This window comes from Typopeltis vanoorti, chromosome 12 (assembly GCF_054136105.1).
Source record: "Typopeltis vanoorti isolate ZY-2024b chromosome 12, IOZ_Tvanoo_1.0, whole genome shotgun sequence".
In the NCBI taxonomy this organism is placed as follows: Eukaryota; Metazoa; Arthropoda; class Arachnida; order Uropygi; family Thelyphonidae; genus Typopeltis; species Typopeltis vanoorti.
Window position 1 is genome coordinate 108,166,720 of NC_143560.1, and position 24,870 is coordinate 108,191,589.

Here is a 24,870-nt window from a genome sequence, read left to right on the forward strand (position 1 = left end):
TACAGAAATGTACACAAAAAATATACAGTATATGATTATATACAATTTTATATACATACTATACAACATACAGTTATATACGCAACAAATTAATGAAGACTTTATCATGCATTCATTCTCAGAAATACTTCAGGAAGAATTAAAGTAAGTCTTAGGATAACAAATAAGATTGTTAATATGAAAAGACTGATCTTTATTATTTTCTAGATTCAGTAGTTGCAGCTTACTGCCGTGAAAGCAAATTTGAACGTTTCATCTTTTCAAGGAGGCTATTTTACTGTACCAATCCTCAAACATTACAAAGTTCATAAATTCAGTATTATTTGGTCTTCTATTTTAGCTTAATAGGATATAAAAGCATTTTTATTCATATCACAAATTATAAAATCAAAATCAGCCTTCAGCCTAATAGTGTAATTGCATGACATGAAAACAAGAAATAAGATCTGATGCTAAATGCATCAGATGGCATACTTTCAGGAAACATCAAACTTGGATTAACATTTTCATATAAACATGTAGAAGGACTAAAGTGGGATTCATATTACCTTTTTAACAGTACTCAACACCAAAAGAACAAAATAAATATAAATGCGATAAATTATTGAGTTGCTGATAATACAACCATAGGATTAATGGGATATCAGCCTAGATATCGTGCAAGAGAACTGGCAGCTACTTTGACCAAAATGTTTAAGTCTGAGCTCTGGGAAGGTGTCAAGGGAATGGAAAGAGGACAAAATAGTTCTACTACATAAAAGAGGCTCCAAGACAGATGGCAAATTACAGACTGACTAGTATCTCAGAAGTGATGGTTAAGGTATATATAAGGAGTTACTGGTAAAAGCAGAAATGAGGAATATAATTTTGTTCATTATTTACACTATTTGTTCACATTTTTTTAATAAAAAGTGAACAAATTATTAAGAAAAAATAAAATAAAAGGTTGAATACAGGAAACAGCTATACAGTGTTACCTGGACTTTGCAAAGGCATATTTGATAGGACATCACTCTGTTACATAAACTGGAGCAAATGGGATATGGCTATGAAGCTAGCGATTTCAATAAAAGTGACTGATCGACAGACATTAAAAAGTATTATATTGGGGAAATGAATCTGGGAGAAGGCAAGTAACTAGTGGTGTACAACAGGGTTCACTACTTGGTCTGTTACTGTTTAATTTCTGTATCAGTAAATACAGGAAATATTGGCAAACATGCTAGTGATACAAAACTGAGAAGAGCAACAATCCATGAAGATGATAATGCAGAGATCCTGCACTTTGCCATATTAAACAGCTGCCAGTTTAATGTGGCTTTATCTGGGGGAAAAAGAGGCTACAAGCTGTATACTACATTGACAGAACTGGACTACAGGAAATTGATAAGGTCAGGAATTTGGTGGGAGGATGATTACATCATCCCACTATAAGGAGTTAAAGTTTAGAGAGTGTACTGCAAAAGTGGCCAAAATGAACTGTTTCTTTGATGTTATAGACTGCATTGTCAAGCAGGGATAGTGAGGTTTTTATTCCTCTTTATAAGGGTACCTCTGGATTACTGTGTGTAGACGCAGTTGTCTGTGTGGAGAGGATTTGGAGCTGTGTGATCAGGATTGTGACAAGTCTATGGAATGCTCCCTATGAGGACAGACTGGAGGTCTGCAGGTTACAAAGGCTAGTTGACAGTTGGAAAAGAGGTGTATGACTGAAATATATATAGGTTATTAAAAGGATTTTATAGGATTACCATTATTACCATTGGATTGACATGACTTTTTTCACCATACATGACAGGAAGTGAGAGAACAAGAAGCCAGTTGGCCACCCTGTAAACTGGCATGGTTACTAAGGGTGTGAGCACTAGATTTTTGATTAGAGGATGGTGAATAGGTAGAATGGACTGTTAGAGATGGTTGTATTTTGTTGGCAAATGAGTTCAATAATAAGTATGATAGGTATAGTGTCAATAACTCTAAGAAGGGACCTACTGCCTGACTCCATGGAGATGTCCAAGAAAATAATTTTGCTGGATTTCACATGAATAACATAAAAGCACAAAAACTTCTCATAATATACAAAGCACTAACAATCAAGTGATCCTGAAAATAATTCAGAACTGTGATGGACAAAAGAAATAACACTTTATCATGGTGCCTTCTAGATCTGGATTAAAAGTGGTAGTAGTAGTGTTTGGGTAGTTTTCATATTTTGTAAATGAATGAGACCATACTTAGTGGGATTGACTTCGCTGCATATGTTGACCCTAAAAATAATTCCTCTGAGCTATAATGATCATACCACAGTTTTTTCATTTTAAATTTGTATGAAAGGACATCCAACATGTGGTCTGCCATTCCTGGCTAGGCATATTGATGATGGCTGCACATGTATATTTTTTTTATGTTGTCTGTGTTGGTCTTGAGAAGGCTAAGTTCAGGCATAAAACAATTTATACCCTCCTGAATGTGTCCAAGGATGGAGTTTGTCCTCAGGAGAACAGATAAGGATTGCCAGTTTGATGTGTGGTTTCATTAGCACTTAATATATAATATATTGTTTTCAGACATACCTCAATATAGGTAGCATAACAATACCGATTATGTGTAATAACAACAGATGGAGGATGGTATGGTTACAGTATAATGTGAAAGATATTGTATTTTCAAGGAAGAAAAACAGATGAGGTGTGCATTTGCACTCAATAGGTAGAAGTTCAGCAGAAAGGCAGAGACACAGGGTGGGTGGGGGGATGCAAATGAGTATCTGGTGTGAGATAGAAGCTAACAGGGTAAAATGTATCATTAGTTGCTGCTATAGGCTAGGGGATGCAAATGAAGATTAGAGGATGTCTAAGCAAATTAGCTCATGATTGTAGAGTGAATAATTATTATGGGAACATAGATCAGAAAGAGGAAAGGAAATGGAAATCATGCAATGAATTATCAGATAATTATGCTCTTTCCAATAATTGAGATAATTATTGGAAACAGCAAGTGATGAAAGAGATCAAAAGGTGTGAGCACACTGGATCTGGTAAGAGTCAGAAGATTTGTCCAAACTATTACTGGCCTCATTGGTCAAGTGGTTAGTGCATCCACTCTCCAATCAACAGGCTGCGAGTTTGAATCTTGCTGTGGGTTCAACCCACAGCAGGATTATTGATTTGCCAGCCTGGTTGTTTAAGTGATTAGAGTATCAGTTCTCCAACCATCAAGTCATGAGTTCAAATCCTTCCATAGCACTGGATGTTTGTGATTGTCTTTAGGTAGGAGATGCATTTCATCACCCAGTGTGAGACCACCACCTTTGCTTATTGGAGGTCTGAAGTGGCTTGAAAAAGTTTCATGTTGAAAAAAGCCCTGGTCTTTCGAGCAGGGTTTCTGGACTGTAAAAAAATTAATAAAAAATTCTTAACCAGTCATGGTATTAATGTACTATATATAGGCATTATGACCTTTTGTGAGTAGGAATCACAAAAACTTGTCTCCTACTTGAGAGAGAGAGAGAGAGAGAATAGAGTTGAGAGCTGGCTAAATGTGAAATTTTCAATTAAGAAGTGGTACAAAAGAAGCTGCAAAAAATGTTGTAGAGAGAATATTATTATTATTATTATTTAACCTCCATGGAGTAAGAGACTCATCATAAGAGATACATATTATCACACACAAAGCTCATCCAACCGTGCCTTAAATCGATTCAATTCATCTACATTCACAACACACTCAGGCAATGCATTCCCTAAATGTGAAGAGAACAATGATCAGCAAGCTGATGAGGAGTGCAAACTGCTGGCAAGAAGGATCACCAGAGTAATAAGGAATCCAAAATCAGATTAGGAGAGGATATTATCTAGGCAAGCCAAAGGAAATTCCAAAGGGTGGTTCTTTCACTACATGGTAAGTAAAACAAAACGATTATGATAGGATAACTAATGGACGTGCATTCCTTTAATCATGTAAGAATACAAAAAGCTACAAGATTAAAGTAGTTCCAGAAACACATTTACAGATTCCTTCTCTTTACCTTATCACTTGCCCATGCATGTACTGTTATATGTTTTGGTATTTCTTGTGTAGAGTTGATAAAAAACAGAATGAAAAAAAATTATGGTAATGGCTACAACAGTAAAACAGACAAAGTATTGCATACCCCTGCTCCTCCTTTGATATACATGATCACATCAAAACTATTTCCATTACTACATCTGGGATATGTCTGAAAAGATAGCCAACATATTAAATAAGCATAAGCTTCACAACAGTTTTGAACTACTTATAAAACTATCAATCCATATCTGTTCTCCTAAGAGAAAAAAATTCCACCATCGACACATTGGGCATACAAAGTGCCTTGTGCCTGCAACCAAGCCTATACTGTAGGCAGGAAGGAAGAATATAAGCGCTGCTTAAGCTGCTATTATTATGCAAAGCCAGACCTGGCAGACTGTGAATTGGACCCCCACAGTATTAGGCTGACTATAAGTTTGTGACTATTTAAATGTTGATTTGCTTATTGCAACTAACAACTTTCAGTTCTTACACAGTTCATCAAGGAAGTCAAAAATGAACTATCAAAGCCTAGGAAAATCAAACAAAAAAAAAAGAAAAGAAAAAAAGTCATCAGCTATGTAATATAGAATGTTTCTTTCAAATAATGAAGAGGAAAATTAAATACGTCAACATTTCCTTAACCTAATTTTAATCAGATAGCTTGATTAATCCTATCTCTCTGTCATTTGCATATGTTCTTTTTCTGACTGTGTTGTTTAGTGTGTGAGAGAGAGAGAGGTTCGAAGAGGAAAATCATTCATGAACCTGCTAGCTCCCTTTCAGATGAATCCTCATTTATGAAGTTTCTCGCATCCTTGACAGTATTCAAACCCATTTTACTCCACCTAAAGACTCCTAATTTGATTGTGCTATACAGTCATATTAATTATTTAAGAGTATTTTTTTTTATTCATGAAGAAGTTGAAACATTTTATAAACAAATAGAGAAGAGAGAGATAATTAAGTTTCAATTTAAAAAAGACTTTTTATTTTAGAGTGGAAAGAGCTAATGATATCTATTTGTTAAATAAAATGCAGTAATTCTTGCAGTGAAATGAAATTTATCAATTTCAGGTAATTCCTAGCATGAACATAATATAATGGCAACAACAAAGTGAATTTTCTCTAAATATGTGAATTTTATTATTTTTCATTAAGCTGATTAATACAAACAGTGACTAAAAACAAATGAGTATGAGACACTGATGTGATATTTCAATATATACACAAAAAACTTATGCAAATTGAAAACAAGTTTCAATCATCATGCATTAATTCTAAGAAATACTGGGAGCTGGAGAAGAATTAAACTCAGAATAGCAGATAAGAATAAGTTTATATGGAATGACTGATCATGAATATCTGCTAAATAATAACTGGAATTTATGTTAAATCTACAAGTAAAACTTATCCCCTTTCCTATCTGATGCTTAGTATCAAAGTAATATTTTAAATATCTAAACATTTCATGTAAAATGCATAAAACACAAAAGCATTTTAAAATCTGTAGAGGTTAGACACATTGTTATGCAACTGTAGATATGTTATAAAGTTTAAGTTCTAATGTTACATGTATTTTTATTTTACAGATCATTTACCGATTTTACTTATTATGTTAGTATCTTTACTTTATATTTCATAAGGCAATTAATATAACACTATTTCAATTAGAAATTCACTCAATCATTACAATCTCCTAAAATATGCAAATATTCATGAACAAATTATGCACAAACAACTGAATGTACATGATACCAGCAGTTTATTTTAAGATGACATATATTGGAATTTTTGTATTTTGCAAATGCAGCAAAATGTATTCATATATATTTTGAATTTCTTACTTATAAGAAATTGTACTTAACATACTTTATTTTTTGTTCCAAAAATTTCTAAATACTTCAAACCTAACTTATTTTCACCAAAAAGAGACTGTTAACAGAAATCATTTCTCATTACAATAGATTCAAGACTTTTTTCAAATTTTTTATAAAAAGATGAGTCTTGGGACTCCTTGGAGGTGTCATGAATAATAATAATAATAAAGAAATCTTTTTTTTTTTTTTTAAACATAAGAAACTGATTAAAGAAAGAAAAGCATGAATTAATGATATAAATTAACAGTCAGTTATCACCTCAATTCTGACAGAACTCGGCTTAAGAAATATAAGTGTAGGGGGAAAAATGTTTTACATCTCGTTGGCCATTATCAAAGAGTGAATGTTATTTTTTTATAAAAACAGCAGTTAAAAAGTCTGATTACAATAGCTACTGATATCTCAAGCAACATTGTATACTGAACAATGAATGGTTGTTAAAGTCCAGTATACTAACATTTTCTCATAATGATATTTTGGAGCAACATTTTTGTTTAGATAGCTAGTAGGGAGTGAAACTTTATGAAGTTAGAGTTCCAGGGATTAGTGAGCTCTGAGACATAAAGATAGCATAGAAAATCTAAGAAAGAATGAAACTTTCTGCTGCTTAGTTTATGGGTTCTCTCTCCTACAGAGAGAGAACATTAAGTTATTTCTGTTAGGTTTTTATTACTCAGTGACTGTTAATTTGCATCCTGCATGCACACACTTCTTTCTTTAGAAATTTTCTGCTAAAAAAAAAAGTGCTATATTTAAAAAAAATAAAAATAAATAAACATCCTTTATTTTGAAAAAAAATTAAAAAGAATACACAGAAACACAAAAATGCAGTCACACACAAAATATTTTTTCCTACTGTAAACATGTAGCTTTATTTGTTGATTATAATCATTAGTCAGATAAATTATGAGTAATTTACACACAGATGTATTTCAATTAGGAACATCAAATTAGTTAACTCTTTTTTTTTTTTTTTAGTTACTGCCACATTTGTCATTTTGACTTTCACACAAATACAGTTAAAGGCAATTTATTAAACATGAATCACTGCATGGATGTATACATTTCTACTTGAGTATCCATGAAATTGCATTATATATAAATACTAATCAACCATATTCCTTTTGTATGGACTTTAGATGAACAATAAGATTTTCTAAACCAAAGAGGTATCCCTCATCAGGTCCTGAATATGCATTCTGTGCACCTGTCATTTTGTTGCAGGTTGTATGGGCAAAGTCAATCACTCTAACATCCACTAAACAAGAATGTGAAGGACTATAATCCTTATCAAAATGAGATGGATGAAGTTTGGAATAAGATGAACGAGAACTGAATTGATTGGCCCAATCTTCTGATCCATCATCATCAACAACAGGAAAAGAATTACTATTTTCAAATACTTTGTTCGAATTAATTATTTCACCATTGTAAGAGGTTACAGTTTTATTCTTATTTGTATTATCTGACTGTTGTAAAGTTGCATTCTTTTCAGTGTTATCTATAAGGGTATTCCCATTGTAAACAGCTGATGGTGGTGGCAACGATAACAGTGGTTGCAATAGTGGTGGAGGAGGTGGTGGTGGTGGTGGAGCAGGAGATGTTGATAGTGTTTCTTTTCCATCATAAATAATAAGGAGTGAGCTTGTGAAAAAACGGAATGTGTCAAGACTTTGCACAACAGCATGAAGGCGGTCCAATGTATTGATCAAAGCTGGGATAATATCTTGTCTAAGTCTGATGCCATTAAATATAAAATGATGAAGGGCTTGTTTGAAGCCATCTACTGAAAGGCTACGCCCATAATACTTATTATAACAAATGAAGCGACATGATTTTATGTTATATACCTGCAAAATAAGAGATTGGAAATGTAGTTAAATAACAGAACTGAAATTACCTTTTTTGCATGCATGTGTACATGTGCGTGTATGCCTGCACATGCACATTTACGTAAAACACTGCAACCAAGCAAATAAGCTAATAAAAAAAAAGGATAGCATGTAGTTGAATAAATCTTTACAGTTAAAAATTAATTCAAATAAAATAAATTATTACAAGTCTGTAAAATAGCTGAAAGTTAATTTTTTATGAGCTGTCCACTTCCAACCATCTAAATTTAATTTCACTTCATTTTCTCCTTGAAATGTTAGGTTAAAGTGCCAAGTAACTTGGCTTCATATAAATCAAATTAAAGTCATGCTTAGTCAGTATAGATGAATCCCTTTGGTCAGAAAGACCTGGGTTCAATTCCAATCTATGATGCGAGGAAGCTTTATCTGGTTTCTTTTGACTAAAGGTGAGTTAACCGGTCTTATATAGAGGTAGAGTTCGTAGTCTGCTGTCTATCAAAAGTCAGTATTCTTGGAGCTGTTTGTTTGTTTTGTAGGATGAACAACCTGACTTTCTGTGAGTTAACTGGTATCATATAGGTGGTAGAAAAATAAATCCCTACTGCCTCTATGACACAAGCTAACCAACTGAATATATAACCAATATAATCAACATAAATGACTTTCACATTCCAGATGGGATTTAAACCCAAGTCTTTTCAACTAAATGGCATCACTGATACCAACAGTGTGAAATAGGTTTTCTGAATTTCCATTCAATCCAACTATAAATCCTACTAACTCTGTTTCTGATCCTCTTTCATTTCATCCACCTCTGTTAGCTCTCAAACAATTTACTCACCATTCCCAAGACTTGCAATCCTCCAGCTATTTGAAAAGATTATCAATAGGTTCCTTCTCTCTCTTAACCCCTGTCCACACATGTAATTTTGCAATCTCTGATGTGTAGGAGTGATATAAAAAAGCAAAATAAAACTTATGAATAAATAAATAACAATAGCAATTAATCGTCATCATATTTACTGCTATGTATTTTCATGGGATGCACAGGGTACTAAGTCAATATTAAATACTTATATTTTTACTAGCATCTTTTAACACTTTTCCAAATTAATCTGTTATTTTACAGATTAATTAGGAAGAAATTACTCAGCTCTTACATTTCAATCTAAACTACATCAGTCCCCCTTTTTCTTGGTCTTTTACATTCAACATCTGTTTTGCTAACCTTTTCCTATACCATTCTGTTTAAGGAGATTAAACTTCAGATTGTTTATGTTTGTGGGTTGGGGGTGAAGAGCAAAATAATCAATTAATATTCTTTTCTAAGAGCTGGAAGTTGGAGTCATTGGGAAATAATTCTTTAGTTCTGTTCTAGAGAACTAAAGATGGAATAAAAGATGAATGAGAGTAGCAGGTCTGATGACAGTTCAATAAAATGATGTTGGGTAGCTATTGCTCATGTTATTGCAGATTCAGCAGAAATGGAAGGCATGATGGATACCAGTTCTCCTGAATAGTAGCCATGAAAATTTCTGTAAAACAGACATGCCCCAAGACTACTGAGAAGACTAAGAGTAATAAGAGTACTAAAGAAAATTACTGGAGTGAATAGATGACATTAGCAGTCAGTTCATATTGAAAATGAAAATATTACAAAGGAACCGACTGCTGATGTCATCCATTTACTTCCCTAATTTTCTTCAGTACTCTTATCTGTGATATGTTATCTAGTCTTTGATTAGCTGTTTTATTTCTAATCCAGTATTCAGATCCATAAGTTTAAACACTGTTTTGTATATTGCAAGCTGGATGTTGGATGTTTGAGTTAACTTCTCAACTGGCTCTCCACCACATCAGCTTAGATTATTCTATTATCTATTTCCATACTAAATTTGCCATCTTCACTCAATACCGTTCTTAAATAGATGAAATGTTCATCTGTTTAGGAACCATACTCATGCCCTATTTTCCTAGTTTTTTGCCTTTTTATTGTTGAGTTTTATATTAAATTCATTTCAGAATTATTCAGTTTGGTTATAGGATCCTTAAGACTTCATTTAGCTCTATAATAAAGTAAAGAACAATGTTCAGTTTTGATATCAGATTTAAGGCCGCTTTATTATATGAAGTAGCCTAATACAGAAGACTAATTATAGTGGAGACAGTACAGGATGTCTGCATTGGACCTCCCTAGTTTCAATGTGTTACTACTACTTAAGTGTATAGACCAGGCCTGCACAACTTGATTGTCTTTGAGGGCCAAACCCAACTTGGACCACCTGACAAGGGCCAGATCAATTCGGACCTTGAATCTTAGACTAGTCCACTGCAGCTAAACTTAAGTAAATTTGTTAGTAGGTCTACAGTAAATACTAATTTACATTCATATTTAAATTTTTTAGAGTTACAATTAAAATTATAATCAAAATTATTTACAAACAGATATAGCTGCAAAATTTCCCAATAAAAACTACTTAAACATAAACACAAAGTTTACTAATAATTTCAATGAGAATATCACACTTATTCTCAGTGAAATATCAGTGACTTGAATGTCACATTGCATTTCTTTGTTGCCACTATTTTATCAAAGTTTGGTGTCATGTTTGAAGTGGCTGTTCTTAATATGGCCTCAAAACTGATATCACTTAAAGATGAACGCTGTTTGGGTTTGTTCACAAGTATATGTGCTTCCAAACGTACAAAATACCTGATAGGCAGTATCCAACAAACTTTTAAATTTATCCTGATCCAGAATAGAATAAAACTATTGTAAAGTACTCACCCTATGCTTGACCCGATAGTTTTAAGAACACTGGAGATCAATAACTTCCATCTGGAATGCGACAAGTAGAGCTCCTGCTTCGACAGAAAATGGATCCTCAATCACTTTTATGTGGACTTTGTCTTCATTACCCAATGGCATTCTTTTCTGAAACTCCTCACTTAGAAGTGATATATGCTTCTTATATTTTCCACCCACCATTGAATGATATTCTGATGGAATATTCTGTCGACAAGTTAAGAAATGTGACATATCCCCCTAACAAGTTGATTTTCAAACAAACTTAATTTCCTTTTGAATGCCTTTATAAGAGACTAACTGAAAAACAAACTTTTTTTTTTCTTGAAGCTGTAAGGTCATTCAAGTGACACAAAATGTCACACAAGAAACATAAATCTTGATTCCATTCTTCATCCATTATTTTTGGGAATTTTTCCATATCTTCTTGAGATTCCAAAAATTCAACCAGTTCATTTTTTAGAGCGACAAAGCGTGACAAAACTTTACCGCAGCTCAACCAACGTACATCAGTGTGGTATGGTAGATCCCTGTACTCGGCATCATTTTCTTCTAGAAACGCCTGAAACATTCTGTGTTTCAAACCACAAGCTCGAATATAGTTGACCAGAGCAAATACTACTTTAATCACTTGATCAAACTGCAAAACCTTTGAACATAACACCTGCTGATGAATTAGTCAGTGAAATTTTGTCAATGGTTTAGCTGCATACTGTTCAGTAAATGTTACAGCCAACATTTTTTCCACACATAGATGGGGCACCATCAGTGCAAACTGCTACTAAATTCTTGAAATTTAAGGATAGTTTTTCAGTTACACACATCTTTACATTTTCTGCGATCTCCTTTCCTATTGTTCTTCCTTTCATTGAACACAAACCAACAAGCTCCTCTGTCACCTCAAAATTCTTATTAACGCCTCTTATATATATTAAAAGCTGTGCAGTATCTTTCACGTCAGTACTTTCATCCATAGCAAGCAAATAATAGACAAATTCACTAGCTGATTTTTGCAAGTTATCTTTAAGATCCTCAGCAATATCAGCTACCCTGCGCTGAACAGTCATACAGGACAAACTGATATTTTCAAAATTATTTTTCTTATCAGGACACAATTTCGAAATGGCAATCATCCGATACTTTTTTTATTTTATCAACTGTCCCTCAGTAAATAATTTGCCAGCACAAACTATTTCTTGTGATATTTTTAAGCTTACCTTTATGGCAACTTCATTTACAGATGTCACTTTTTTTAAAGGCTTGTTGCTCACCCCTAAGGTCTTTCAATAACTTTGCTGCTTTTATTTGCTTTTCACTTGCATTCAATTGCCAAGGTTAGGATGTTTTGATTCAATGACGTCTCAGATTGTACTCTTTCGACACAGCAATAGAGTCCCTGCAAACAATGCACACTATTTTGTCCTTAAACAATGTAAAAAAATATTTGTTTGTGCCACGCAGGATTAAATGCTTGATGTTCCGAATCTATTTTAAGCTTTTTATTTAAGCTCATTGTGTTGAGATTGACAATATTAATTACAAGAAACTAACGATGAAAAACTCACAATAATGCAGGTTATGATAACAGTTATGTAATGTATTGCTCCAGCTACAACCAACCACAACACTGCCAAAGCCAGTCAAGGCACGGCCAACTTTGTGTAATACGATTCCTTCTCGTTCATAGACATCAAGTCGTTATCACGGAGATGTAACTTTGAATTTCCCCACAGCGACACTAGCGCTAACAAAATCTGGAAGTGATTGTAATAATTTTTTTATTAAATACGACAGTGAGAATAACTCCAAATGCAATTTATTGTCTAGTTGAAACATGATTGTGACATTGATCGCATAAACATAAACATGCAGTCTTAGTAAAAATTTAATTCAACGCTAGGAAAAATTTGTCTAATTTCATATTCCCTCATATGATTAAATAATTCAATCAGGCAGATGGACCAAGATAAACAGCATTGTGGGCCGCATACTGCCCACAGGCTGTATTTTGTATAGGCCTGGAATAGACAATGGTGTCAAAATTGTACAAACGAGAAGGAACGCTCACCAAGTTCTTGTTAAAAAAATTCTGATGAAACGTGTAGAGTCTCTGGAACGTTTGAACAACCAAAACCTTACATTCTTCTGCATTTTCAATTTTTGCCATTCTTTGAAATTAGGGAGGTCCAATGTGGACACCCTGTATAATGAAGACAAAATTTACTTTTACCTTACACCTGATTTTAGATCAAATCTTCTGTGCATCTTTCATTTTTAACTGATTTACAACTTAAAGGATTTAATACAGATCTATACTTAGGGCTCAACCATTCACCTGTGGCAAGTAGATTTTTCCAGCTGGTGAGTAGCTTTCAAATGAGCAAAATAGAATATATTTTTTTTTATTTAATAAAAGAAAAAAAAAACTTCAACCATGGCAAAGCACTAATAATCATTTAGTAGAACTTCCATCAACTTATTGGGACATAACATTAAAAACAGAGATATCTTGGACAAATTTTTTGAATAGTTTGTTGACCCCTGCTTATACTGATCTGTATTATGCCTCATTTATACTTTAAAGTAAAAATATGGGCTTTACAAACACTACTACTTGTTCTTCTCCCAGTTTTTCTTCTAATTTTTTTTTTAGCCTCTATATATATTTGCATATATCATAAAAGCAATCCACAGTGGGAAATTCCTCAAATTCTTATATTCAATTTTTATTAATCTTTTCATAAATGGACAGTATCAGGGCTCCACTCAAATCATATAGAATTTGACCATCAGGCTTTCTGAATTAGGTCACAATAATAAAAAAAAAAAACTTTTGCCTCTTTGTATTTGAATAACTGTTGACTAAGTTAAGGGGATAATAAATCCCTCATCCCTCATAAACACTAGCGTTAGCCAATGCAAGTGATAGCGATCTGAACTTCCCCCACCTTTGCAATGAGTCGTCCGGTATTGTACTATGTACTAGGATCACTTGCATTGGCTAACACTAGTGTCGCCGATACTTTATAGTTTACTATATTCGGCAAGAAACTCTCTGATTCCAATCTTTGAGTTTCTTATTCGGTTTTAAAACTATGTGAGATTTAATATCCCATTAATTTAAGTAATGTTTTCATTGCCGAAATGAAGCTTTTTAGCTCTTTATACTTAAGTAACTTAATGGTTGCACCTGTTTGGAAAACTTGTTCGCAGAGTACATAAGTTCTTTTCGCTATACACTTTGGTATTAGGTCTAGCTACTCACTGATGAAGCCTCAAAAAAGGCTGAAACCGGTCTGGGTAGTGACCTCCCTCCATAATGTAATAACAGCATACATTTCCTAGGAAATGTGTTTTTACATTATGGAAAATACCTAAGAATAGCGATCTGAACTTCCCCCACCTTTGCAACGAGTCGTCCGGTATTGTACTACGTACTAGGATCACTTGCATTGGCTAACGCTAGTGTCGCCGATACTTTATAGTTTACTATATTCGGCAAGAAACTCTCTGATTCCAATCTTTGAGTTTCTTATTCGGTTTTAAAACTATGTGGATTTAATATCCCCCTAATTTAAGTAATAAACCTTATGTTCAGTTGTTTTTTTTTGTTATCATTATCATCATCTAATTCCTCCTATGGTAATTTTTCTTTCAAGTGTCTCCATAACTCAGTCAGTATCAACAATGTCCTTTGGTTGGAAATACCTAGGTTTGAATACCATCTAGGATGTGAAGAATCTCAGGATTTTTCAACTGAAGATTAAATAACTGATCTCATACAGAAGTAACAGGGTTTTTCCTCCCAGAAACTTGTTTTTTTCCCAAATTAATTGAGAATGCATACATTCTCAGATTAATGGAGTTTGTCAGAATTATTATTATCCAGGCCTCCATGGAGTCAAAAACACTTATCATGGGAGGTCGTTTTTAGGAAACAAAGTATATCATACCACTCCTTGAACCCATTGACCGTTCCCGCTCCAACCACTCTCTCAGGCAATGCAATCCAAGGTTCAACCACCCTCCATGCAAAGAAACCACTCCTCAGCCTCTTGTGCACAGCCTCCTTTCGTAACTTCCAGGGATGGCCCCTTGTGATCACTCCTTTCCACAGTTCCACCAAGTGAAAGAACTCTCCAATGTCTACCCTGTAACTGCCTCTCAAAAGTTTAAAAGTCTCGATCATATCATCTCTCCTTCTTCTATTCACCAAACTCTGCAGTCCACATTCCCTCAGCCGATCCTCATAACTCATATTGTACAGTCCTGAAACCATCTTTGTTATCTGCCTCTGTACACTTTCCACAGTCAATTTATCCCCTTTATCCTGAGGACCAAATCTGAGAACAATAGTCTAAGTGTGGTCTGATCAGGGTCTCATACAATGGAATGATAACTGTTATCTCTGCGGTCAGCTTCCTTCTCAGTATTGCAGCAATCCTGAGTTATCCTCACCACCTATGCAATATGCTCCCTGAATTTCAGTTATCTATCAATCATCACCCCGAGATCTTGTCTCCCCTACCTCTTCTACAGCTCCTCCAATGGAGTATGCATCCTCCCATCGATGGATCCCAAACCTCAAGACTTTATATTTTGCTGCATTGAACTGACACCCCCATTCATTTGCCCATCTGTCTAGTTTATTCAAATACTCCTGCAGGGCTGCCACATCTGCACTATTACTGATAACCCTTCCCAGCTTCACATCATCTGCAAACAACTGAATGTCGCCTTGCAATCCATTGACATATCATTGATATAAAGGTTGAACATACAAGTCCCAGTATACTGAGCCCTGTGGAACCCCACTTGTAACCTTCTGCTTCCTTGATATTGCCTCACCATACACACTCTCTGATACTTATCAGTCAGCCAATCCTGAATCCATTTGACTAATCCGACATTCAAACCCATGTGCAGCAACTTAAATATCAGCTTATCATGTGGCACCTTGTCAAATGCCTTTGCAAAATCCAAAAAAATGGCAGTAGACGCCTTTCCCTCATCAACTGCTCTTGTCACTTTATTAAAAAAAGGCAATCATATTACTAAAGCAAGAGTGCCCCTTAACAAATCATTGAACACTGAGCACTATGTCCTCTGCATCAGTCACTCTATAACCGTTTTTATCCTGCAATGTCATTCTTCCACAATCGTTTCTCCGCCTACTGGCCATATAGCTAAAACATTCCCTAGGATTTTCTTTGGATCTTAGTGCCAATCTCTTCTCATATTCCAGTTTTGCCTTCCTCACCATTCTGGTCACTCTCCTGGCCTGCGTCTTATATTCTTCGTGTATCTGTCCTCCATCCCTCTCCTTATATCTCTTCCATAATCTCTTTTTCAACTGCAGTTCCTGTTTGATATTGTTTGTCATCCACTTTACACCAAGTTGTGTCCACTTCTTTACCCGTGGAATACAGCTTACTAATGCTGCTAACAAATATTCTTTCACAATTTCCCAAGCACTAATGATATCCTGGCCTTCCAATTCTGCCCTCCATGGAACTGCCCCTAGTAGCCTTATAATATTGACCGAAGTTGCTAAGACTATGAGGATGCTGATCTCAAATTGGTTCTGCTTTTTTTTTTGCAGTATAAAAAACCAAGTTTCTGTGAAGAAAATCTGTGCCAACTTTGTATAAGAATGGCTTGCTCATCTTTAGTTAAAAAATTCTTATAACGGTTCCTTGTGCCCTACATGGATTCAAAGCCATGTTTTTCAGCTCAAGGATGAATGCTGTAATGTCCTTGTGACTGTGCTATGGAAACAATAAGAAGCCTGAGCATTAACAAGGATTTTTTTTTTATTAGTCATTAATTTGTAACATATACCAACAAGTTTTGCCCACGCAATAGATAACAATGGAGTGGTCAAAATGATAAAAAAAACAACAGAAAATAATAATAAAAGAGAATAAATAAATTTATCCTAAACAAGGATGTAAAGTCATGAAGAATGAGTTAAATGTCACCAGATAAAGACTTGAGATGACTGTTGGCCAAATAAAAATCTGAGATGTTAAAATATGGCATGGTAGAAATATCCCAATCTACTATATGGTTAGTAGTTGGGATATGGTGGGTCAGATCTTTCTTTTATGCTCAACATTTCCAACATGTTCCTTCTTTCTCACATCAAATCCTCGGTTTCTCTGTACTATGTAGCCTGCATAAGCATGGCATTCTGTAGACTCCCAGGCATTTGTAAAAGGGGATACCGTTGTTAAGAGACCTGAGAAGGCCACAAATAGTTTTCAGCTTGAAAGTCACTCTGATGTTATCTCCTCTGTCAGCTGATCTCTTCCTGAATTCTTAAGGAAGAAATCAGTTGACACCCTAAAATTCATTTCACATAAAAAAAAAAAAAAATCAAATAATTGTCTACCTTTTCTTTGGTTTTCTTTACATCGGTCGCCTACCTTTCAGATGATTTACTATCTATGTAAACAATCACATTATCATCCAGCTAAACAGTATGGGATTCTAAGATAAAAAGCCAAACAGCTATTTATTAGTATGGGATTCTCAAAACACTAACTCAGAGTTATCTATTCTAATGATGCAGTCCTTGTCACAGAACTCAAATATCTTTGTCAAACAGTTTTGATTAATGGCTAGAGCTCTTACAAAATAGAAAAATACTACATACACCCACACAATTGCCCTTCCCCTAACACACAAGCACAGCAATGCTATCCCTATTCCATATATCTGGGGCACATCTAAAAAGATAGCTAAAGCACTAATAAAATATAACCTTCACATTATATGCCAATTTGGTAACTCTGATCCACTCTCCTAAGGTCAAACCTCATCCTTCAGCATATCCTAAAGGTATGAAGTGTCGTATGATTATAACTTGACCTATTATGCATAGACAAGAAGATCCTTTAACATCTGCATCAGTAAACAGAAGAAATACATTTACCACCATCATTATGGTAAATTAGAACTAGCAAACCATGCTTTGGACACTGCTTCACACAGGATTAGATGGAAGAAAACCAATGTGTTATATAGACGTCATAGAGAGATTGTTTTTAGAGTCAGCAATGATCATGCAGGAGAATGCAAAATGCTTTAGCATTCTGCATTTTCCTAAACTTACCAAGATGGTTACATTAATCTGCCAAATATATGGGAGACAATCATCATAAGATCAACACAACTATAATAACTTCTTTACAACATTAGAGGGCACCTAATTTCTGTCCATTACAATTTGAAATATTTCACTTGCTCAATGTCATGTGTAGACTACAAAATTAGTTCTGCTCTGAGAATGCTAGTTTGAAATCCAGCAAAATATAAGCTAGCCAAAAAACTTATTTTTATTTTAGTGTATTGTAACTGGAATTGAGCGCATTGGATATAGTATTTTTAGATATGACAGAAGAGATAGAAGAGAGTGCAAGTAATGCTAATGATATCAGATGACTTGAGTATGGTTAGGATAGATACACTGGAAAGCAATAATGGTAATAATCCGGTATAGCACTGCAGTGGCGCACTCAGGATTTAATCTTGGAGGGGGCAGAGTTAAGTAGACGATTTGAGAATACACACTATGCATCGCATACGACCTATGACTGAGCATCTGCAATGATCACTAATTCATAAGTAGTATAGAAATAGAAGACACGACACAACATAAATAATAAAAAAAAAATTTTAATTAGGAAAAGATTTTTGGAAATTTTTCTAATGTTTTTTCCCCCTTTTTCTTTGCGGGGTGCCAGGGCCCCTTGGTCCCCCCCCTCTGGGTGCCCCAATGTAGCACTGAGTTTGAGGCTATCTAGTGCGAGGTAGAAGCTAACAGGATGAAATATATGATGCAATGTTGCTAAAGACCTGGCAGTTCATTTGCTTTGGAGATGAAGAAATGCATCTCCAAATTAGTGTGATGAGTACTAAATGAGTAATTATTATGGGTGATTTAAATTACACAGGCCTGCAAAATTCGAGTCATGAAAAGTTGTCTGGAAACTATTAACTGTTTCTGATTTATTTTTGACCGCTGATTTCAAATATCTCTTCTATTTTTCTCTATCACGTAAGGATTTTTCACAAAATGGATCTAAATATTACAGTAAAATAGCTTTAAAACACATTATATTAAGTAAAATAACAGTATTTAAAATTTTTTGTAAACATTTTTGGAATGAAACTATTAGAAAAAATCTTTTAAAGTAATTAAAGATTAATCTTCAGTACATACTTTATATTTCATTGTGGTGTCTTTTTCCTTCAAAGATTCATTTTTAACTTTTTCTGTGAAATTCTTTACCCAGGTCGTCTCTGTGCAACATCCAGCACATCTACCATCATGTTGACATTACACTTGCCGTGATGCATTCTTTTCCATCTCCTTGATCTTTTGGTGGAATCGCTCTCCTTGCTCTTTGCTGACAGTTCCAATATTCTCAGGAAAGTAGTCTAAATGAGAGTTGAGAAAGTGCACTTTTAAGCTCATGGAGCATCCCAAATCCTTGAATTTCTGTAGCATGTCTCCACAATCATTTTATAGTTGGGGTCCTTGTGATTTCCTAAAAATTTGATCTCTTTCAAAGCTTTCCAAGCTTCTTTTTCAACAGTTGCCATTTTTTCTTCAATCCTTTATAAGTTACTTAATGTCTGAACTGATCAAAATACCCTCTTTCAATTTTGCTTAAATAATCCCAGAAATTTTGCACAGATGTATTTAAAACACTCTCCTTCTTTCAACAAACTGCTTCATCAATCCCAGCTTTATGTGAAGTGGAGGTAAAAGGATTTTTTTCCCGAGCAACTGAAGTTTTGTGTAACACATTTTTACTTCCAGGTTCTAATGTGACTCTTCTTGGGCATTCCTTCTTGATCCAATGTTGCTCTCGGTCTCGGCTGTCCCACTCGCACAAAAAGCAGGTATTTGGTGTATCCTCTTTGTTGTCCCAAAACCATAGATATGACTTAAAAATCGCTGCCAACTGTCCATCCATGATCATTGTACTTAAGTTTGCTGAGAATGAAGGCTAAATTTTCATATCATTCTTTCCAATGCATGCAATGTGCTACTGGTACTGAAGCATACTTATTGTAATTATGGAGGAGCAGATTCAAAGCAGCCACCTGCACTTTTATCTGCATTCCTCCCTCCCTCTCCTATCTTAACATTGAAAAGTTTCATGGAAATTTCTTTATTTACCATAAAAAAGCACTTATACAACTCTTTTCTCTTAATCCTCTTCACTCCACCTGGGAGCATAGGTCTTCCAGCACCATTTTCCACCAGACTCTGTTTTTTGCTTCTGCTTTTATTTGGTTCCAGTTTTTATTAATATTTGTTATTTCTTTCAGTATTGTTCTTTTCCATGTTTCTCTAGGTCTTCCTTGTCTTCTTTTACCTTGTGGGTTCCAATCCAGATCCTGTTTTACTACTATTTTATCTTCTTTCCTCAACACATGCCCCAACCATCTCCATTTTCTTTCACGTATCTGTGCAACATGGGTTTCTGGTTTGTTCTCTGCTGCCATAATTCTTCATTTGATATTTGTTTTGGCCAATATATTCTTAAACACTTGTTTAGAAAGACCCGGGCATTATTAACTTTCTTTTTGTTTAACATCCATGTTTCTGATCCATACATTAATATTGCTTTTACATTTGAGTTAAATATTCACAATATAGTTTTTATAGACAAATTCTTGTTTTTCCAAATATTTCTAAGTTGGTTGAAAGTTGAATAAGCCAGCTGTTTCCTGCTATTTATATCTTTAGTAGGCCCTCCTTTTATTGATACTATTGAACCAAGGTATATAAATTGTTCTACTTCTTTAAGCAGTATTTCTTCTATTGTTATTTGTTTATTTTGCTTTGCATTTATTTTCATCAACATTGTTTTATTTTTAATTATCCTAAGACCAACTTTTTTGGCTGTTTCAACAAATTGTTGTTTTTTGTTCTATATGTTAGTGCTTCTCTGAAAGTAAGCAGATATCATCTGCAAAATCTAAGAGTTGGTTTTGAAGTAACCATTGTAATCCTGTATTTCCATGAGATACTTTTCTCATCACCCAGTCTATGACAATTAAAAACATAGTAGGGGAGAGTATACAACCTTGCCTCACTCCTGTCTTTGTTTTGAATGGTTCTGAGAGGGTATTTACACGTATTACTTTGATTTCAAAATCTTCATACATTTTTTTTAATTATTCTTATTATTTTTTCTGGGAGTCCATAATGTGTAAGTAATTTCCATAGGGAAGATCTGTTTATACTGTCAAAAGCTTGTTCAAAATCGATAAAATTTAAATATAAGCTTGCCTGTCATTCAAATGATTGTTCTATGATAATTTGTAAAGTAGCAATGTGGTCTGTTCATTATCTATTGGCTCTAAATCCTGCTTGTTCTGGTCTTAGTTGTTTTTCTATTTCTATTTTGATTCTTTTTAGTATTCTCCTTGGTAGTATTTTACTTATAACACTCAGCAATGTTATACCTCTCCAATATTTGCATTCACATAGATTCCCTTTTTTGAGTAATTTAACCAGTGACCCATTATTCCATTCCTTCGGCAACTCTTCTTTCTGCATTTATCTCAATTAGTAAGGAATATAATATGTCTTCTATAAGTTTTGGATTTGTTTTTAGTATATCGCCTAGTATGTTGTCTGCTCCCAGTGCTTTACCTGTTTTGATCTGAGTTATTGCTTTTGTAATTTCTATTTTTGTGATTTTGTTCAAATTTATATCTAATGATGCATTTTGTTCGTTTAATTCTAGGCTCTGGTCACCATCAGTCATTTCTTGAAATTTCTCTGAGAAGAATTCCACCCATCTATTTATCTGTTCTTTTTCATTTAATAATAGTTTTCCTTCATTACTGAATATAGGAACTATCCATTTGTTTTTTTTTTTTCCCACTTTATTTCCTTGTAATAGCATATAACTTTCTAGTATCATTTACATATGCAGCATCCTCTGCCTCTTGTGCTAGATTCTTTATATTGTTTCTTTTATCATTTCTTGCACTTCATTTTATTTCTTTGTTAATTGCTCTATATCTTTCTGCTTGTTCTTGTTCAACATTTTCACCAATCTGTAACAGTTTCTCTTTTATTCTATCTCTCTACTCTATTATTAATTTGGTGTTTTCTGATATCCATTCCTTGTCTGTATTAGTTTGAAATCCCAATATGTTTGCTGATGTGCTTATTAGTATGTCTTTAACCTTAGTCCATTTTCCCTCCATGTTATCTCCTCTTTTTTCGAGTTTATGCCATTTATCCTGTAGAGCTGTTATAAATTTATTTCTAATCTCTTTGTTTTTGAGTTTTTCCTATTTCCTAAACTACTTCCTATTGTGCACTTTGTTTATTTTTAAATATTTTTACTTTTATGGTAACTGTTAGGAGAAAGTGATCTGAATATGCCTCAGATCCTCTTTTAACTCTGACATCCAGTAGTGATTTCCTCCAATTCCTTGTTATAAGTACATGGTCTATTTGGTTCTTTGTCTTTCTATCTAGTGCTATCCATGTCCACTTGTGTATTTTTTTATATTGGAAGAGACTCCCTCCTATTATAAGCTGATTGAACATACAAAAGTCTATAAATAACTCTCCATTTTCATTTATTTCTCCTTCCACATACTTTCCCATAACAGTTTCTTTATTAGTATTATCATTTCCAACCTTAGCATTAAAGTCTCCAATTATAAGTTGCATATCTTTTTTATTTGTTGTTTCTATATTTCCCTGTAGCATGTCATAAAAATTATCCTTTTCTTCTTGGATCGCATCATTTGTTGGTGCATATATAGCAATTATTGTGATGTTCTGTTTGCCGGCTTTAAATCTAGCGTTTAGTATTCTTTTGGATATTAGATTCCACTCCATTAGTGCACCATGAGCTTTCTTTGTCATCATTAGTGCAACTCCCTTTGTGTAGTCATTTGTATTTTGGTTCCCAGAGTAGATTAAGTAGTGACCAGAGTTTAATTTGATTTTTCCGGTTCCTATCCATCTCGTTTTGCTTAATCCCGTTATTTCTAGTCTGTATTTTTTTAGAACTCTCGAGACTCGGTATGTCTTCCCAGTTTTGAACATGGTTCTAACATTCCAACATCCCAGTCTAAACTTGTCTTTTGGTAAGGTATATGTCACTTTCTTCCATACCTCTGCTTACCTAGAAGGCCTTTCACAGAGGTGCTTCATGTTCGTAGCAGTTCGTATTCTATTTTCTTCATCCAGAATCACATTTTGAAAGTTTCAGTTTGCATAGCAAAGATTTTTTTCTGAGACTGGGTTGCTAGCCCTGCACTCAACCCTCACCATTTATCTGGGCTTGGGACCGGCATGTCAAGTTTTCACTAAGCATGGCTAGGTTCTTACACAATTAATTAGCTGTAAATAAAGGAGAATGAAAATAACAATGCGCTGAATTTAAATCCAAATTCAGCGCATAAATAAACGATAAAATTAGAAATTGGGTAAAATTGATGGGTGATGAAATTTTTTTACTATTTTTTCTGAACTCAGCACCTAAAAATCTAAGAATCAATTATTACTTCTCAAACAACTTTTTCATCGCAGGCCTGTGTTATCTGAATACTGATTAACAGACAAAACTCATGATAAGAATAAAGGAGAATTTACTGAGCTGTCGCATGACAACTTTCTCAAACAGAATGTGAAAGAAGCAACTCAGTGACAAAGAGTGTTAGATTTGATCATAGTGTCAGAAGGTGTCTCAGTTAAGGATATTGCTGTTTTGTTCCAGTTGGTGACAGTGAACATGCTGTACTAACTGAGGAGTAGTCAACTACAATTTTAATTATATGCTGAACTAAAAATCTGGAAATTAAGACAAACCCAGGAAATACTATCTTTGGTTTCACGGTAACAGATATTAAATGGGAAGGATATCAGCAGTGCACAGGAAGCTTTGAAAAGATGCATAAATTATACAGTATATGAATGTGTCCCTGGAGTTCAGAGAACAAATAGAATACTCATCCATCACAACAGTGATGGATGTGCAATTTCATTAAACAAGAGATCATAAGATGATGTGGAAGGAATATTGTAAGAATAAGCGTGAGAGGAGTTATAAAATATATAATCTAGGGCCAGAAAAGTTACAAACATGTGGGAAGGCTTGTGTTGGCAGTACATGTTAATTTATTTTCACAGCATTGATGACAACAGAAAGATAAGAAAAGAATTAATATTTATTAACTTATTTGCTGATATTTTGCTGGTATTATATCCAGCATCTTCAGAGCACAAAAATAGTTTGTTGCCGTATGCGAAACAACAACAATTTGGTATAACAGTGGGAATCATTTAAAAAATTGTAACGGGCAACACAAGGAACTACAGTCCTAATTAGGCACCATCTATGATGGAAAAGGAGAGAAAACAAGTATTCCTTAGATGTCATAATGACTGTCTCCCATATTTTTGGCAAATTTATACAGCCATACTTGTTGAGGTTTGGGGTATGTTTTAAAGATTCTGTTGATTACAAAACAATCTCTCTGACTTATGACTTCTGTGTGTAGCACTTTTGTTTTCTTCCATTTGATCCTGTGTGAGGGGGTATTCAAGGCATGGTCTGCTAGACCCAACTTGCCATAACAATAGTGCCAGATGTATTTTTTATAGGTAAATGGATGAAAGTTTCCAAATTGACACAAGGTTTAAATACAGTGCGTAGCTAATATTTATTAAGCACTCGAGATATCTTTTCAGAAGTGCCTTGAATGTGTGGGATGGTAACAGTTTTGCTGTAGTCTTGTGTGGTAGGCAATGGGGGGGGGGATTTCTGGGGAGCATTTAGTATTTTTTCTAACCTATGGGGATATAGCCATTGGCTAAGAAGATATGATGCAAGTGAGTGAGTTCAGAAGAAATAAGAGCATTGTCATCGGAACAGACAGCTGTAGCTCTGTGAATTAGTGTTTTTAATAAATTTAGTTTAATCCTTTATCCAAGTGTGAACAAACGAAGTTTGCACCTGAAAGTATCTTCAGGACTGGGGTAAGGTAGTGCAACACCAGGGCGACTCCTTGCAAAGGTGGAGCAAGCTACTATCACTCCTATCTCGGTATCTCCCATAATGCAAAACACATCTCCTTGCAGATATGTCTACTGTTATGCATTAATGGAAGGGCCACTACCTAGACTAGTTTCGACCTTTATTGGGGTCTCTTCAGTGGGAGCCAGGCCCAAGTGGAGATACCAGCCAGAAGCATTAGCAAGGTCATCTCTACCTATAGGAGTTGCCAA

The 24,870-nt window shown here is 34.5% G+C and overlaps 1 protein-coding gene across 3 annotated transcripts in view; it reads right to left on the minus strand.

Moving 5' to 3' along the window:
• Positions 1-5,172: 5,172 nt before the first annotated feature.
• Positions 5,173-24,870, minus strand: part of LOC150101124 (inositol hexakisphosphate kinase 3-like) — a 125,042-nt gene continuing 105,344 nt past the window's right edge. For all 3 annotated transcript variants that reach the window (XM_090402241.1, XM_090402242.1, XM_090402240.1), the window contains one exon: positions 5,173-7,780. In XM_090402241.1, the coding sequence (XP_090258367.1) occupies positions 7,040-7,780 (741 nt within the window). In that variant the 3' untranslated portion in view covers positions 5,173-7,039. The remainder of the gene's footprint in view (positions 7,781-24,870) is intronic.